The 17549-nt window shown below is 40.4% G+C and overlaps 2 protein-coding genes across 7 annotated transcripts in view; one reads left to right on the top strand and one right to left on the bottom strand.

Moving 5' to 3' along the window:
• FILIP1L (filamin A interacting protein 1-like) overlaps positions 1 to 6032 on the top strand; it is a 308683-nt gene extending 302651 nt beyond the window's left edge. For 4 of the 6 annotated variants that reach the window (XM_010841939.1, XM_010841940.1, XM_010841941.1 and 1 more), the window contains one exon: positions 3621 to 6032. In XM_010841939.1, the coding sequence (XP_010840241.1) occupies positions 3621 to 3800 (180 nt within the window). In that variant the 3' untranslated portion in view covers positions 3801 to 6032. The remainder of the gene's footprint in view (positions 1 to 3620) is intronic. The other 2 variants (XM_010841944.1, XM_010841943.1) reach the window with 1 other exon arrangement.
• Positions 1 to 14696, bottom strand: part of CMSS1 (cms1 ribosomal small subunit homolog (yeast)) — a 395179-nt gene extending 380483 nt beyond the window's left edge. The window contains exon 1 of the mRNA XM_010841945.1: positions 14526 to 14696. Within this exon, the coding sequence (XP_010840247.1) occupies positions 14526 to 14589 (64 nt within the window). The 5' untranslated portion in view covers positions 14590 to 14696. The remainder of the gene's footprint in view (positions 1 to 14525) is intronic.
• Between the last annotated feature and the right edge of the window lie 2853 nt (positions 14697 to 17549).

Here is a 17549-nt window from a genome sequence, read left to right as displayed (position 1 = left end):
TATTGTAGGAGGAATCGACTTGCTTAATCTCCTCCAAGACATCTGCTTTCTGATGAAACCCAGGAACCTCCAATTCTTATTCACTGTGTGGTCTTAAAAGAGCCATATGCATCGATTCCTCCTACAATATGCTCTCCAAATTTGGATAAAGCTTTCTTGGAGCTATTTGACATAGTGTTCTATAAAAATGATCCAAGAGATGACACATTTTAACGCTCTCTACCTCATTTACTGAAACATGTCCAAGTATAAAATTCATACAAACAAAAAAAAATAGTTTTTTTTTTTTTTTTTTTTAAGATTTGGAAATGAAATTTAGAGTTGTGCTAATAATATAACTAGCCTCTGCTGCCATCTAAAGGTAAAAACTATGAAGTGAGATCAAGAGTTATCAAGAAAACCAAAATTAACTTGCAGCATCAATGGTGTAGAGACAATGGGAACCCAGTAACTTTCAGGCAACTGACCCTACCAATGACCATTCCAAGCCATGCTGTCTTTACAAACATGTATCAGTACAGCTCACCAGAAACAGGACCCATCAATACTGTCTTCAATATCAATTAGTTTATTGGACAGATTTCAGTTCTGACTAACCTGTGGTGCTCATTCCACATTCCTAGACAATCTGAGTCGGGAGATTTTGAGATGGGATCTGGGCATCTGCAGTGCTTTAAAAGCCCTCAGGTGGTTCTGATGAGCATCTAGGACCACTGGGCCATGAAACACTGGCCTTCTGCAGTACTAAACCTCCCACACCCAAGCAGACAAGAGTTCTAGGATGAAAGAAACCTTAAAGCTTATATCTAAATGAGATTCAACTATGGCAGTGTTTATCAAAGTATGTCAGGCTGACCACCCTGCATCAGATAAATCACCTTGAGAGTTTATTTAAAATGCGGATTCCTGGGTGCATTCATAGACATTTAAATGAATTACAGTTTCTAGAGGTAAGGCCGAAGAATCCACAATTTAAGTAGAATCCCAACACAGATTTTTGTACACTGAACAGGACAACTGATCTAAATCTTGACAAAGTTAAAGGACATCACTGAAACCTATTTTGTAAAGGCTATTATTAATGCTGTGGTTTTAAGGTCAGCTGACTTACTCATGGTTTGCACAATATGTTGATGTTCACAGAAATGTCCTGATCTCTTAAATATTTCTTTCCTTTTTTATCCTGTAATATAACTTAGTGTGTTTTTTTTGAATTATATACTTAATTACAGAAAATGTAGTGTGTAGAGAAGATATAAGAAAAACAAAAAACACTATAACTCCACTAACCAGAGTTAACCACTGATTTGTTGTTGTTCAGTCACTAAGTTGTGCCTCACTCTTTGCGACCCTAGGGACTGAAGCATGCCAGGCTTTCCTGTCCTTCCCTATCTCCTGGAGTTTGCTCAGACTAATGTCCATTGAGTCTGTGATGCCATCCAACCATCTCATCCTGTGTCGTCCCCTTCTCCTATTGCCCTCAATCTTTCCCAGCATCAGTGTCTTTTCCAATGAGCTGGCTCTTCTCATCAGGTGGCCAAAGTACTGGAGCTTCAGCTTCAGCCATCAGTCCTCCCAATGAATATGTAGGGTTGATTTCCTTTAGGATTGGCTGGTTTGATCTCCCCACTGGTGTATTTTCTCCTAGTATTTTCTCTTCAAATATACACAGTTAAAGCGTGTATACGGTTTTAAATCCTGCTTTTAACATTTCCAGTAAACAGTTTTCTATATCATCAAAAGCATCATTATTTAAAGACAGCATAATATTTTCATGTGATTACAGTGTAATTCATTTACTCTATACTGATTATTACAGCCTTAAACTATGTCCACTTTTCACTGTTATAAATAATGCTAAAACAAAGAGCCTTGCCTGCATCTGTGATTATTTCCTGGCAGGAGAATGATATCGGAGTATCAATACTTCATTTGCTATGCTTGCTGTGCTGTGCTTAGTCTCGCCCACCAGGCTCCTCTGTCCATGGGGATTCTGCAGGCAAGAATACTGGAGTGGGTTGCCATGCTTAGGACTAAGTATTAAAAAAAATGTCAGTAAGAACACTAAAGCCTAACAACTCTCCTAGTGCCTAGGCATAGAGAAGGCTGTACCAAAAGAAAGCATATTCCTCATATAGTTTATACTTTATTGAAGGATTCATATTTTCTAGCCAAGTCTGTGTAGTATTTATTTGAAAACCTAAATGTGGTTGCTATTAATAGTTAGGGGGCACTTAAAATAAGTGAATGTTTACATAAAGAGACCATGGGACTTTACTGTACTTTTATCAGTATAATAAAAATGTGTAAACAGATTTCTACAGAATAAAAAACAACACAAAAAGGGTTTCTGTAAAAACACTATTTGGACTATATGATGAAAACGACAATGCATTTTTAAAAGATTTCTATTTTTGAGGTCACAGCAAGGAAAGAACAATGCAACAAAACGGGGGAAGTTGTCTTCATCATCGTCATCCCTGTGGGTTATAATGGGAGAACTGCAGTTACCTGAGACCTTTTTCCCGTCTCTTTACCAACACGTATTCTTAATCAAGAATATTTTTCCTAAATAAATAAGAGTATATTTCCAAGCAAATATAACTATATCAAGCCTTTACTCTTTCACACTCCACAACCTACTTTCCCAGTCAAGATCATTCAACCTGTGACTCCTCTCTCACCCTTCATATGCTGTGGACAAATATTAGTTCAGTTGTACCTCCACAATATGTCTTCCCTCAGCCTAAGTCCTTATTATTCCCCTACCACCACCCACCCCCCCACACACACACAGTCTATAGAATCAGGTACAATTTCCCCTATCTAGCCCTAGTCTACATTCCCATTCTGTTTCCCAAACACAACCTAATTTAAAGTCATTCCATTTCTCAACTGTATCCAATTTCCTACCTTAGGAACATTGTCAAAGTATTCCTTTACTTTGGAATGCTCTCCCATTCTGCTGTTAATAATCCTACTAGTCTTTGGAGTGAGTGAAGTTGCTCAGTCATGTCCGACTTTTTGCGACCCCATGGACTGTAGCCTACCAGGCTCCTCTGTCCATGTAATTTTCCAGGGAAGAGTACTGGAGTGGGTTGCCATTTCCTTCTCCAGGGAATCTGCCGGACCCAGGGATCAAACCCAGGTCTCCAGCATTGGAGGCAGACATTTTACCCTCTGAGCCACCAGGGAAGCCCCTAGTCTTTGGAGGCCCAAGATAAATGTTACTTTCTTGATGAAGCTCTCTTAGACCCCTCATTTGAAATTCACCTTTCTCTGGCAATCTCATTAAACTTTGAGATGAATTTGGGACACATCTCTTGTTTATCTCCCACTATACCATGATTGCTAAAAAGCAAGAAACATAAGCTATTTATCTCTGTATCTAACATTACCTACACTTGAGAATCTTGAACAAAGCACACACTTAACTCATGTTGGTGAATTGTTTAACTGAATTTTTTTCTTCAACATGACAATCCTTAATCTGATATGTCCCTAGAACCTAGTGTTTTCAAAAAAGCCAAAATCTCCAGTCTGACTCTATGTCCTCAACAATGTCTGCTTCTCTACCAACTGTACTATTAACTACCTTCTGTTTTTCTGTTTAATTCAAGATCAAGGAGGTATGCAAGCAGAGAATTCCAACACGGATCCCTAAACCAAAATCTACAGGCATCACTAAGCCTTCCCCTAAAGCTCCCCCAGGGCCTATGGATAAGACTGGCTGTGGGAAGCTACACATCATAAGGACTGTCACCTCTAATACTTTCCTCCACTTGGGAGGAAAAAGGTAAGTCGTGCCAATGCAGTGCCTGGATACATTCACGGACAGAAATATCTGGGAACCTGGAGTTATTAGCATGGAAGGACAAAGATGAAGGGCAACCTCTCCAGGAAAAGGTGACGCAGCAGACAGACAGATGGTTCATTCACAGGCTGCTGGGCCTGGTGAATACCATCCTGAAGGAGCAGCACAGCTACATTCTTTCACCTATGTATGTATATGCATACACATACTCATAAAATCATAGGCCCAGACACACACCCCAAATCCTCCCAACTTGCCATCCTACTCGTAATGCAACCCAAAGCTGGACATTAGCCCAAAACAGGACTGGATTTGTTGGAATACTTTGAAAATTTTCTGGCGAACCTGGAAGTAATTCTTCATTCCACAGAACTTTGCTAAGAATATGTGGTAGCAAGAATTCCTACTCTGCTTCAAGAAAGTCAGATTAAAAATGGCAGGTTGATTAAAATCATACTTTAAGGTCTGAAATTATGACTTCTTTTGACCAGGAGAGGGGGGAAAAAAAAATGGTTCTTCTTAGTTACAAGAAGGAAAGGAACAACAAAAATGAGTAACAGCCAAACACGTCCTTTTTGTGGCCTACCTGGTAATTGCTGGGGTAGTGTGTACACTTGCCTGCAGGCACATAGTCTTCTGTCCTTCTTTTCCTAGTAAGTTGCCCCTCCTGTATATACCAGGTCATGGAATCTCACTGCTAGGCTTGAAAAGCAAACCATTTTAGATATCTTTACTTTCTATAGTAATCAGGACACCTGAGAGTCAAAGGTCACTAATACTGAGATCTTTTAGGGAGATATGAATCACTGTCTTGGATGTTTAAAAAAAATTTTTATCATCTCATATGACATTTTTTAAATTATATCTGAACCAACACTATAGAAAAAGCACTTGATTCAACAAAAGCTTGTGATCAGGAGACTCAAGTTCCAATTCAAATTTTTCACTCATTTGGCACAGAGCTTGGCATTCATTAGCCTAGGCCCTGAGTTTCCAGAATGCAAAAACAGAAAAGCTAAATAATTCCCCTGGTTCCTTAAGTTCTGATCATCCATGACTACGTCCAACTACAAAATACTGAATTCAACCAATCATCTACAAGGCACTGCTCAGGTTCCTGGCAGTAAACTAGTTATTTTCTTCACACTAAAAACTCACTAAATCTACAGAAAGGTGTGTCTGTAATTTAGTGTGGGCAGAGTAACACAATGATGTTTTAAGACAAATGTATTTTTGACACGGGACACAGTTACATCTCACAAAGCTTCGGCCAGAAAATAAATTCTAGAAGAGCATGACGCAAGGTTTTCTGTACTTTGGCACCAAGAACTGGAGGCATAATCCTGGAAGAAATACTCCTGGTTAAGGACAGTGCTTTAGCTCACTGTCCTGGGATGCAGTCAGCAGAGCAGGAGCAAAGGAACTGCCATTTCCACATTCATCCAGCCAAGCCCGCTCCAGTGCACTGATGTCACTATACAAATGCCCCTGGGGCCCACTTCAATTTCAGGGAAGAGGAGAAGGGGCTGAAAGCCTGGGCAGCACTGAGCTATGCAAGTCAAAAAGAGGGATGACGTGCAGCAGTCAGCAGGCAAGTGGCAAAAGGGGAAGGTAGGGGGGTTAATTGGATTAAAAACACCAAGTGGAAAAGTCTAAGCTAAAGGAAAGCAGTAAGAGAACAATGGAAGGAAGGACTACAAAAGATAATAACCCTCTGACATAACAATAATACGAGACAGTTCAGAAGGAAGTACAGGGCAGTAATAGGTAGATGGTGAAGTGGGAAAAAGTGGAGGGTGCTTATGACCGCGCCTGATATTAGCAGGTAATATTCGGCAAACAGAGAATGAGTAAATGAGGGACAGAAAAGCCATTCAGTCAAGAATTAAGTGAGGAAATGTACTAAGAGATGGCAATGGTACATGACAGGGTCAGGAAAAGCAGTTATGCTGCATAACATTCAACACTGATAATTATGCTAATATAAAGAGGAAACACTGAACCTCGTAGGGTGGAACCCAAACAGACTGGAAAGAAGCATGAAACAAAACAGGCAAAACAAGCACCAACAGTACTCACAGAAAAACACAAAACCCTGGGAATATTTTACCTTGAAGATGAGCAAGTGAGCAGCAGAAATCCATCTTTAAATGGATTTTATTTTCTTGGGCTCCAAAATCACTGCGGACAGTTACTGCAGCCATGTAATTAAAAGATACTTGCTCCCTAGAAGAAAAGCTATAACAAACCTAGGCAGCAAATTAAAAAGCAGAGACAGTACTTTGCCAACAGAGGTCTGTATAGTCAGTTATGGCTTTTCCAGTAGTCACGTATTGATGTGAGTTTGACCATAACAAAGGCTGAGCGCCAAAGAATTGATGCTTTCGAGCTGTGGTGTTGGAAAAGACTCTTGAGAGTCCCTTGGACTTCAAGTAGATCAACAAGTCAATCCTAAAGGGAATCAGTCCTGAATATTCACTGGAAGGACTGATGCCGAAACTAAAGCTCCAATACTTTGACCACCTGATGCAAAGAACTGATTCGCTGAAAAAGATCCTGATACTGCAGAAGACTGAAGGCAGAAGGAGAAGGGGCCAACAGAGGACGAGATGATTGGATGGCATTACTGACTCAATGGACATGAGTTTGAGCAAGCTCCGGAAGTTGGTGATGGACAGGGAAGCCTGACGTGCTGCAGTCCATGGGGTTGAAAAGAGTTGGACACGACTGAGTGACTGAACTGAACTGAATACTATTTAGACAGGTCTTTAAAATAACAAAATCTATTCTAACAAAAGGATTACCAGCCAAAAACTATACTTCTTATTTTAAAGCAATATGTAATATAATAAAAATGCATGAACAACTTACAACCAGGGTAAGTTCAACAAAATGGTGTTTGACCTGTAACACAACCAAAATATAAAGAATTCTGTCTCCTGAGCATAATCCTGTTTCTGCAGAAATATGCTCCTTGTAAAAATAAAAATAAAAGAAGCTATCCTAATAATTTTAGAGTGCTTTTATTAGGTTAAATTTTAAAACAGATAAATATACAAGTAAACAAAGATACATTCAAATTGTGAAAAAAGAAAAGTTTAACAACCTGATATTTGTATGCTGGAGTCTTTTCTCGGCTCTTCATTTATTTAACTTCAGTGATTTCTGAACTGATCTCCTTGTAACTTTTTAGAATCAATTGTCTGATTTTAAGAGGAAAATGACTGATCTAATACATGACTGGTAATTATGGGCTAAGTAATGGAGTATCTGATGTGATGTGGAATTCTCTTTGGGACGTGTTTCAAATGATATGTGTCCTAACACTGGGGGTCTAACACTGAGTCTGAGGCAGGGATCTGCAGCCCACAGGCCAAATTCAGCCCACTGTCTTTCTGTATGTTCTGCAAGTTAAAAATAGTTTTGATATTTTTAAATAGGAAAAAACATCAAGAATATTTTGTGAGATGTGAAAATTACATGAAATTCAGATTTCACTGTCTATAGATAACATTCTATTGGAACACAGCCATGTTCATTTGTTTACATATTTATTATATGATCATTTTTATGCTGCAATAGCAGAGTTGAGTAGCTGTGACACTGACTGGCCAACACAGCTTAAACTATTTACTATCTGGCCTTTTACAAAAAAAGTTTCCTTACCACTGTTCTAGTGTGATCTAGACTAACAAGGAACTCAACAACTTAAGAAGAGCTTAATCAACTAATTGGTAAAAGCAATGCTAGCAATTTAAGAATGTGATTAAAAATTCCATAAAAGCTGATGAAAATGAAAAAACTATATTTCAAGTTTGCTTGTGATGTCTTTTGTAAAATGTATACTTCCACATATGCACTAAAGTGTTCAACTAAAGAACATCAGATAAGAATAGGTCAAAGGATTCATGTCACAAAATAATGAAATGTGCTACTGCTAAATCTGAGTGGGGAAACAAACTATTTCTAGGCCTTCTAAATTCCTGGTATTTTCTAAGACAGCGGAACTACTATACATGTAATTTAGAGAAAGATGTGTAAATCTGCACCTTTAAACATTCATAATTATTGTCAAGAACCACTTTTTTAGGGATTCCCAGGTGGAGCAGTGGTAAAGAATTTGCCTGCCAATTCAGGAGACGCAAGAGGCATGGGTTCGATCTTGGGTCGGGAAGATCCCCTGGAGAAGGGAATGGCAACCTACTCTGGTATCCTTGCCTGGAAAATTCCATGGACAGAAAAGCCTGGCGAGCTACAGTCCATGAGGTCTCAAAGAGTCAGACATGACTGAGCATGCATGCATACATACACATACCGCTTGTTCAATCATTTACAAGAATCATAGAAATTGTGTACAGTAAAGTAAAACTTGGTCCATTTGTTACAATCTTCAAGTACAGAACAAAAATGTTGTATGCTCTCTCCTCTTTCTTTTTAAAATTTATCCTACCCCTGTTTTCTGCCCTTAAACATCTGTCTTAAAATAATATTACTTGCATTTTGTTTGAACCATATCAATGTGTAAATTTCATAAGGTAAACAGATTATGTTTTTTCCTCTAACTCCATTGCAATTTTGAAAAGAGGGCCAAGCATGACAGCTCAATAAATGATTTTGAAAACAACAAAGCTCTGAAATTGATCCTCTGATGTATGTTATCAACATCAACTGCAAATATTCCCAGTCTGAATTTTACATGCAGAGACAATGCTTTACAACATCTACCATGCATGTATGCCTATAGGTAAAATTAATGCTATAAGGCCTAACTTTGGTGTTAGAAAAGCAAAAAAACACAAAAATGTAAGCTATTTAGGCTTAAAAAATCCAAGGTGTGCCCCAGCTTCACCATTTCCAGAAGGAACTTAGCATAAAGCAATGTGATTTTTTAAAGGATAAAGTAATATTACAACAAAAATATTTATAATGCTTACTTCAGCAATTTCAAACAAAATGAACAATCACAAAGATTTTAGGTGACAAAAGCCATCACTAGTGCGAATTACCAGCTCATTTACAAAGCAAAAGTCTTCTGTCCTTTCAAATACAGAATTTCAAAACATAAGTTAAAAACTAAACCCAAATGTGGTTAGAATGAAACGGTAGTAGACACAGTTGTAAAACATGGACTTCTAACACATTTTCAGAAAGAGAAAAGCAACACCTGCCAAGTTTAACAAAAGCCTGAGCAGGATGTTGACAACCCTTCCAGTGGACCAAGTTTCTTTAGATGTCGAAATCCTGTGTTAAAAGTCTCCAAGATGTGGCTGGGAAATACTAACAGTTAATTTCTTAATGAACAAATTCTTAATGAGTGTCTTCTAAGTAGCCCTGAGGATACAGCAAAGAACAAGATAAACTAATCTCTGCTCACATGTACTTATGTACTAGTGTGGGGAGACTGCAATAGTTTAATAAGGAAAATAATAGTTGGTGACCATAGCTCTGATGAGGATTACTATAACATGATAATGTAAGTGGATAGCTACTCTAGACTGACTGAACAGGAAGGGCTTCCTATTTAGTATGTCTGAACCTAGGTCTTAATGTCAAGAAAAGGCCAACCATTCAAAATTCAGGACAGCCCAGAAAGGAAGCTACTGCAAATGGATAAGACAGAATGAGCTTGGTCAGCTGCGGCACAGTATGAAGGCTGGTGTGGCTGGTACAGCATAACCTAGAGGAGAGTAAGTAGGTTCCAGCAGATAGCAACCATGGTAAGCAATCCAGCAGGGGAGCCACTGACAGGTTTAAGCAAGCATGTGATGTGATTGATCACTACAGCTGCTGAGTGAAGAACAGAGGGACAAGACGGAAGCTGGGAGCCCTGTTAGCTTACTGCAGAGGTTTAGGCAAGCGAGGATGACAGCACATACTCAGATGATGTAAACAAACACGCAAAAAATAATAATAAAAGGAAAAATAAATTCAGGATGTGTTTTGGAGAGAGAGACAAGACTGGATAGACCAGATGTAACAGGTGGAAAAAGTAAATGAATAAATCAGAATATTCCTAGGCCTCTGCAAAACTGGTTAATTGGTGATTGAATTTACTGAGATAGGGAAGTCTGGAGAAAAAGCAGATTTGGGGAAAAATTCAGTAGCTGGACCTCATTTCCATTTAACATTTCATCAAATAAGTAAAGACTTCAAGAAGACAGCCAGGTATATGAGCCTTGTGTTCTAGAGCCAAGTATGAGTGTCTGGGAAGAGACTGTTCTGAAAAGTCCAATGGTGCAACCGGCTTATTTGCATCTGAGTAGTCAGTGTTCTTCAGAACAGTACACTTTGGGAGACTAAGAGTTAACAGACAATTTGACAACAATGACATATATAAACAAAAGGTTTATAAACTATTATTTTAGAGGTGAAATTGTTATCATTGATAATTAAATAACTGAGAAATTTAAGTGCACAGACTGGCTTCCTGACTGCCTGTCTATGAATCTGTGCCTCTCCACTTACCAACTGAATGACATTGGGCAAATCACTGAACCACTTAGTGCCTCAATTTCCTCCTTAAAAAAAAGAAGATAATAGTAACTATATCATGGTTATAGAATAATCTGTGAAGATTAAATGAGCCAGTACATGGAATGCAATCAAAACAGTATCTGGCAAAGAGTCACCACTCAGCAAGTGCAAATCAGTATTGTTACCTGCTGTCTCCCTGCAGTGTACACAGAAATGTCTTCACACTTCAGTTTTCCAGTTAGATGATGAGTAAGAGATGGCATCAAAGGTTTAGAATAAGCCAGGGAAGAATATGAAAAACCCTCCTCAAAAGAAGTGGAAGCGAAGAGTCCTGCAGTTTGCTAAAAATATTCTCTTTAAAAGTAAGTTATATATGTGCCAGTCATTCCTAAATTCATGTCTCCAGATGCAACCCTGGAGCTGCAGACTCATAAACCCAGCTGTCTACTGGACTCTTGACTTTATAATTTAGTGAGCATATTATTAGAATAAAAAGGGAAAACAATCAGTGTTCTCTTCAGTTAGTGAATGACTGACTGCTTCCAACAGCAAGAATTCTCTGCTCCATAAGTCACAAAAACCGTAATGTGGGTAACATTCAGCTTCACACTGAGAAAGTGCCCAGTTTGGTGAACTGCACCTGGTCACTTTAGCACTAATGTTTTGGAATCATGATTCTGCGGCATGTACTGTTTACTGTATGTATTGCAGTAATTATGTGTTATGCAGTATTACATATAGTTGTTTAGGCACTAAGTCGTGTCCTACTCTTTGCAACCCCAGGGACTATAGCATGCAAGTCAATAATTTCTTAAGGTAGGCAAGGAATAAAACAGAGAATAAGGAAATAAGTGAAATGAAGTGAAATGAAATATTAGAAATCACTAGAGGATTCCTAGGTTCTGTTGCCTGAGGCAGACTGGGCAGCACACACCTCAGCAGAGGCAACTCTCAGTTGCCTTGTCCTGGGCCATGACTCCAATCCCCACCAATGATGATGCCAACAGGGTAACCAGACATCTCAAGTAGACAGTCCCAGCAAAACTCTAAGAGCATGGCTTTCCACTCTCAAAAGTGTCCAGACTGGATGAGAAATTGTATATCTACTTGTGTACATTATCACCAAAAGTCCTGTAGCATGCATTCACTCATTCAGCTAATATCTACTAAACATCTACTGAGTGCCAGGTCCCATGTTGGGCTCCAGTACGATTCAGGATTCTAGCACAGGCATACCTTGGAGATATTTCAGTTGAGTTCCAGACCACCACAATAAAGTGAGTATCACAATACAGAAAGTCACATGAATTTTTTGGTTTCCCAGTGTGTATAAAAGTTACATTTCACTATTCTGTACTCTATTAAGTGTGCAATAGCATTACATATAAAAAGAGTACATACCTTAAGTAAAAAATAATTTATTGCCAAAAAAGGCTAACCAACACAGGGTCAACGCAAACCTTCAATTGTTTAAAAAAATGTAGTATCTGTGAAGCACGATAAAGTTAAGTGCAAAAAAAAAAAGGAATGACTCTAGAAAAACAACAGCTTATGAAAAGCCAAACTGCTGCTGCTGCTAATTCGCTTCAGATGTGTCTGACTCTGTGTGACCCCATAGATGGCAGCCCACCAGGCTCCTCCGTCCCTGGGATTCTCCAGGCAAGAACACTGGAGTGGGTTGCCATTTCCTTTTCCAGTGCATGAAAGTGAAAAGTGAAAGGGAAGTCTCTCAGTCATGTCCGACTGTTCTCGACCCCATGGACTGCAACCCACCAGGCTCCTCCGGCCATGGGATTTTCCAGGCAAGAGCACTGGAGTGGGGTGCCATTGCCTTCTCCAAGTAGCATAACACATCAGTTTTAAAAAGAACCCGCCTGCCAATGCAGGAGACGCGCGTTTGATTTCTGGGTTGGGGAGATTCCCCGGAGTAGGAAAGGACAACCTGCTCCAGTATTCTTGGCTGGAAAATTCCATGGAAAGAGGAACCTGGTGGGCTACAGTCCATGAAGTCCCAAAGAGCTGGACACGACTGAGCATACACACAGTGTAACACATACAGGAATAAAGGCATTTTACAACCTTTTCTTTCAGTGACTTAAGGCGCTAGTTCTCTTTTGACTTTCAAAACAAAATATAATTCACACATTTTAGACTGATGTTTCTCTATTAACACTGGTAGGACTAGGAAACCTGAATTGGTGCAACTGTGATTTCTTCTGAATCATAAACATTATTCAGATTAGTTAGAAAAATCACCAGTAACTAATCAACCAAGCAGATCTCAAGGAAGCACATACACTTATCTATCTTCAAAGCAGGTAACAAAGCAAAGGCCTCTGATAAATTTAATGTTGGCAATTTTCAAAGCTCATACTTACACTTAGAAAGAACCTAAAAAGTAAGGTGATCCTGGAGACTCCAACATACCTTGATGGGAATCCTGGCAACTTAGATGAGAGAGGCTGTAGCACTTCACAGTTCTATCTAGGTTCAAAGTTTAAAACTCTTTGTTGGTAAAACCCTTTAAAAGGCGATCTTTAAGGATCCCTCACTTTACAGATTGTGACACTGAGGACCAGAGAAGCCACACAGTAATGTGGGAAAAGTGTGATCTTGAAAGTCAGGTGCTCTTGACTAACCTCTTGCCAGATCTCTCCCTTGTCTGTCATTTAAACATGAAGGTAACACTTACCTTTTAGGCATGTTATGAATATTAAATTAAAATGCTTACTTTTTAAGCATGTTATGAAGATTAAATGAATTCATATTTATGAAAACATCTGGCATACAGTAGATACTCAATACATGTTAATTTCCTTCTTTTCAAAGGGTGACTAACTTCAGAGACATATAGCTGGCAATGGGCAAGAGAAAGGACTAGAACCAAGAATTAAGACCCCCTTTGCACTCAAAAAATTTTTACTTCTTAATTAGCCTTTATTCTTCAATCATGCCATGAAATATAGTTTTTAACACCTCAGTTATGAGTGGCAGGGGTTATTAAACGTGAAATACCACAACCCGCAAAAAAAGGTATTTGTGCCTTCAAGCACATACATCTGCTAAAAACAAAGCCACAAAGAGAGTCAAGAAGTTTAATTAAGGAAGTATTATATTGTCAACCTTTGTAAAAATGCCATCTGCTCAGGTTGTACCTAAAGCCTGTCCTTCTGGAAACAATGCTGTAGTAAATAGAATTGTTGTTTTTAATGGCTATTTCTCAACTGATATTTCAACATTAGTGTTTGTAGCAAATATGTATCAACTGTCAATCATGTGCAAGGCCCTGTGGACTCTACAGACATGAATTAGGCTTTGGCTTTTTCTTCAAAAAATCTTAGAATCTAGTAAAGAAGAGAGGCAGACCTTGAAGAATGATTAAAAAAAAAATTGTATATTAAGCCAGGGACTTGAAAAATTCAAGGCCAGCCTGTGGTTAGGAGTTATTTAATGCTTTATTTAATGCTATCTACTCAAGGATAAAATGTTCACTGCACTGGCAGTGGGTACATACAACATAATAAACACGTCCGAAGTGTGTTAACTGAATTCTAGTCTTGTTTCTGACACCAACCAGCTTTGTGAACTTGTCATGTTATTTGATAGCTTTAGGTCTCATGTTCCTCAGCTGTCAAATGCGTGAGTCCAAGCGACTCTCCAAGTCTCAGGTTCTAAAAGTCCAAATTACATGATGATGATGCTAGCAAGAAAAACTAAAGCTTTTATTTACTGCGCATATGTTATGTACCAGGCGCTAAAGGCATTATTTGTGTTATCTTCATTTAATCTTCACGACAATCTTACGAAACTGGCATCATTACCCTTATTTTAGGGATGAGGAAAAGGAGGCGAAACAGTATTAAAGGGCTGTAGGAGCGACCTGAACAGAAGCAGTCTGAATCTAATCCAGGAGTTAACCCTTAACCGTTACGCTCAAACTCCCAGTCTCCGCATAAACTGTCTTATCCGTTAAGAAATAAGGAAAAACAGAAAACAGCTTGGGAAGGGATTCCCCCTGGCTAGAGGGCAGATCTGAGTTACTGTCACACTTGTCTGTTTCACGTGTTAGTATATCTCTTGCCCCACTTGCTCCGCAGCGCTCGCGCGCTCCCACAGAGGCGCGCACCACCGCGGGACAGACCGCGGCCACCGCCAGCGGCTGCGCGGGCCCGGGCTGAGGCTCACGGAAGGGCTGGGGGTGCGGGAGGCCCCGTAGGAGCGCGGGCAGAGTGGGTACCTGGGCTGCTGGCTGCTCCTGCCGGCTGGTTCTCCCACCACTCGTCTCCAAGGTCGTCTGCCATCTCCACGCAAGACTCGGCTGGGGCGGACCAACAGGGAAGAGCAGGCGCTAGCCGGGATTCGCGCTGCCTCAGAGCCGGGTAGCGGGCGTTGCAGCACGCGGAGCCTCGTCTCAGACACTGTCGCCTCCGCCCCGTGGCGATGACATCATAACATCGGCCCCGCCTCTCCGGCAGCCGTGTCCAATTCGTCGCAGTTTCTACACCCGTGTGGACGAGCAGGATCAGTTTGAAGACTTAAAATAAACCCCTACAAAAGCCAAAAGAAGAGAAGACACGTAACAAAAATAAAAGTGTATTGACTTTTTAAATGCTTATTTTAAAACTTTTTGTTTAGGCTTTGTTTTTGCCGAATAGATATTGTCGAAAGTGGGAGATAGAATGCTAAGACAGTTTTTCTCCATTCATTTTCAAAGGCTTTGGATCGCGGGAGAAGACCGTAGCACGTGGATGTGTTTTCGTCTGTATGTTACAGTTTGGGCGTCAGTGTTTTGCACTGTTTGCTTTTTTAAAAAACGTGCACACCAATACAGTATGCTGCTGCTACTGCTGCTGCTAAGTCGCTTCAGTCGTGTCCGACTCTGTGCAACCCCATAGACGGCAGCCCACCAGGCTCCCCCATCCCTGGGATTTTCCAGGCAAGAATACTGGAGTGGGTTGCCATTTCCTTCTCCAATGCATGAAAGTGAAAAGTGAAAGTGAAGTCGCTCAGTCGTGTCGGACTCTTAGCGACCCCATGGACTGCAGCCTACCAGGCTCCTCCGTCCATGGGATTTTCCAGGCAAGAGTACTGGAGTGGGGTGCCATTGCCTTCTCCGAATACAGTATACTAACGCATATATATGGAGTTTAGAAAGATTGTAGCAATAACCCTGTATACGAGACAGCAAAAGAGACACTGATGTATAGAACAGTCTTTTGGACTCTGTGGGAGAGGGAGAGGGTGGGATGATTTGGGAGAATGGCATTGAAACATGTATAATATCATATATGAAACGAGTGGCCAGTCCAGGTTCGATGCAGGATACTGGATGCTTGGGGCTGGTGCACTGGGAGGACCCAGAGGGATGATACGGGGAGGGAGGAGGGAGGAGGGTTCAGGATGGGGAACACGTGTATACCTGTGGCGGATTCATGTTGATATTTGGCAAAACCAATACAATAATTTAAAGTTTAAAAATAAATTAAAAAAAAAAAAGTGCACGTCATGACCATGAATTTTGGACCTTTGTGGTAGATGAGGGTACTGCTTGCTTTTTTTTTTTTTTTTAAATATATACGATATGAGGGAAGAAAATGTTCACTGGCCCAGAAGGGATTGCCCACGGACAGACCCGAGAAATCAGGGTTTCAGAGTCGACTTCCCCACATCCCCTTGGGTTGCGCGGACCCCTCTCGGTTTTGTGAACCAAGGGAAGAAAAAAGGAGCCAATTGCTGCCCAAGTTTAGGTAAGAGACCTACAATGCTGGTCTCATGTCCTGAAGTGGCAGAGATGGCCGCTTGGCACCTTGTGCTGGGGCCAGCTGGAAAGTAAGTGTGGACAATACTTTTCAGGACAGACACTGAGGTGAAAGTCATACAACATGCATTACATACACGCAGTGTGCCTGGCACTATGTTTTGAATGCTGGTTTAAAGATGAATAGGATATGATCCCGCCTTCCAGATTTCACCAACTTGAGAGGGAAAGTACTGCATGTAAGAGTAAAGGTCTAAGCTAATGATGGAAATGCATTCTCAGAAAGGACTGGGACTCTCAATCTGATGAGGATGAATCCGAATCAGTCCAGTCACTCAGTCATGTCCGACTCTTTGCAACCTCATGGACTGCAGCAGGGCAGGCTTCCCTGTCCATCCCCGACTCCCAGAGCTTACTCAAACTCATGTCCTTAGAGTTGGTGATGCCATCCAACTCTTTCATCCTCTGACATCCCCTTCTCCTCCTGCCTTCAGTCTTTCCCATGCAGCATCAGGGTCTTTTCCAAAGAGTCAGTTCTTCGAATCAGGTGGCCAAAGTATTGGAGTTTCAGCTTCAGCATCAGTCTGTCCAACAAATATTCAGGACTGATTTCCTTTAGGATGGACTGGTTGGATCTCCTTGCTGTCCAAGGGACTCTCAAGAGTCTTCTCCAATACCACAGTTCAAAAGCATCAATTCTTTGGCTCTCAGCTTTCTTTATGGTTCAACTCTCACATCCATACATGACTACTGGAAAAACCATAGCTATGACTAGACAGAACTTTGTTGGCAAAGTAAAGTCTCTGCGTTTTAATATGCTGTCTAGGTTGGACATAGCTTTTCTTCCAAGGAGCAAGCGTCTTTTAATTTCATGGCTGCAGTCACCATCTGTAGTGATTTTGGACCCAAGAAAATAAAGTCTCTCCTTGTTTCCATTGTTAACCCATCTATTTGTCATGAAGTGATGGTACTGGATGCCATGATCTTAGTTTTCTGAATGTTGAGTTTTAAGCCAACTTTTTCACTCTCCTCTTTCACTTCCATCAAGAGGCTTTTTAGTTCTTCACTTTCTGCCATAAGGGTTGTCACATCTGGGTTGTGGGTATTCTTCACATCTGGGTTATTGATATTTCTCCGGGCAATCTTCATTCCAGCTTGTGCTTCATCCAGCCTGGCATTTCTCATGATGGACTCTGCATATAAGTTAAATAAGCAGGTTGATAATATACAACCTTGATGTACTCCTTTCCCTATTTGGAACCAGTCTATTTTTCCATGTTACGTTCTAACTGTCTTTCTTGACCTGCATACAAATTTCTCAGGAGGCAGGTCAGGTGGTCTAGTATTCCCATCTCTTGTAGAATTTTCCACAGTTTGTTGTGATCTACACAGTCAAAGGCTTTGGCGTAGTCAATAAAGCAGAAGTAGATGTTTTTCTGGAACTCTTTTGCTTTTTCCATGATCCAATGGGTGTTGGCGATTTGATCTCTGGTTCCTCTGCCT

The sequence above is a fragment of the Bison bison genome, unplaced genomic scaffold, assembly GCF_000754665.1.
Source record: "Bison bison bison isolate TAMUID 2011002044 unplaced genomic scaffold, Bison_UMD1.0 scf7180017864168, whole genome shotgun sequence".
Lineage (NCBI taxonomy): Eukaryota > Metazoa > Chordata > Mammalia > Artiodactyla > Bovidae > Bison > Bison bison.
The sequence above is the reverse complement of the archived record's forward strand: the minus strand, read 5'-3'. Positions and strand labels throughout refer to the sequence as shown.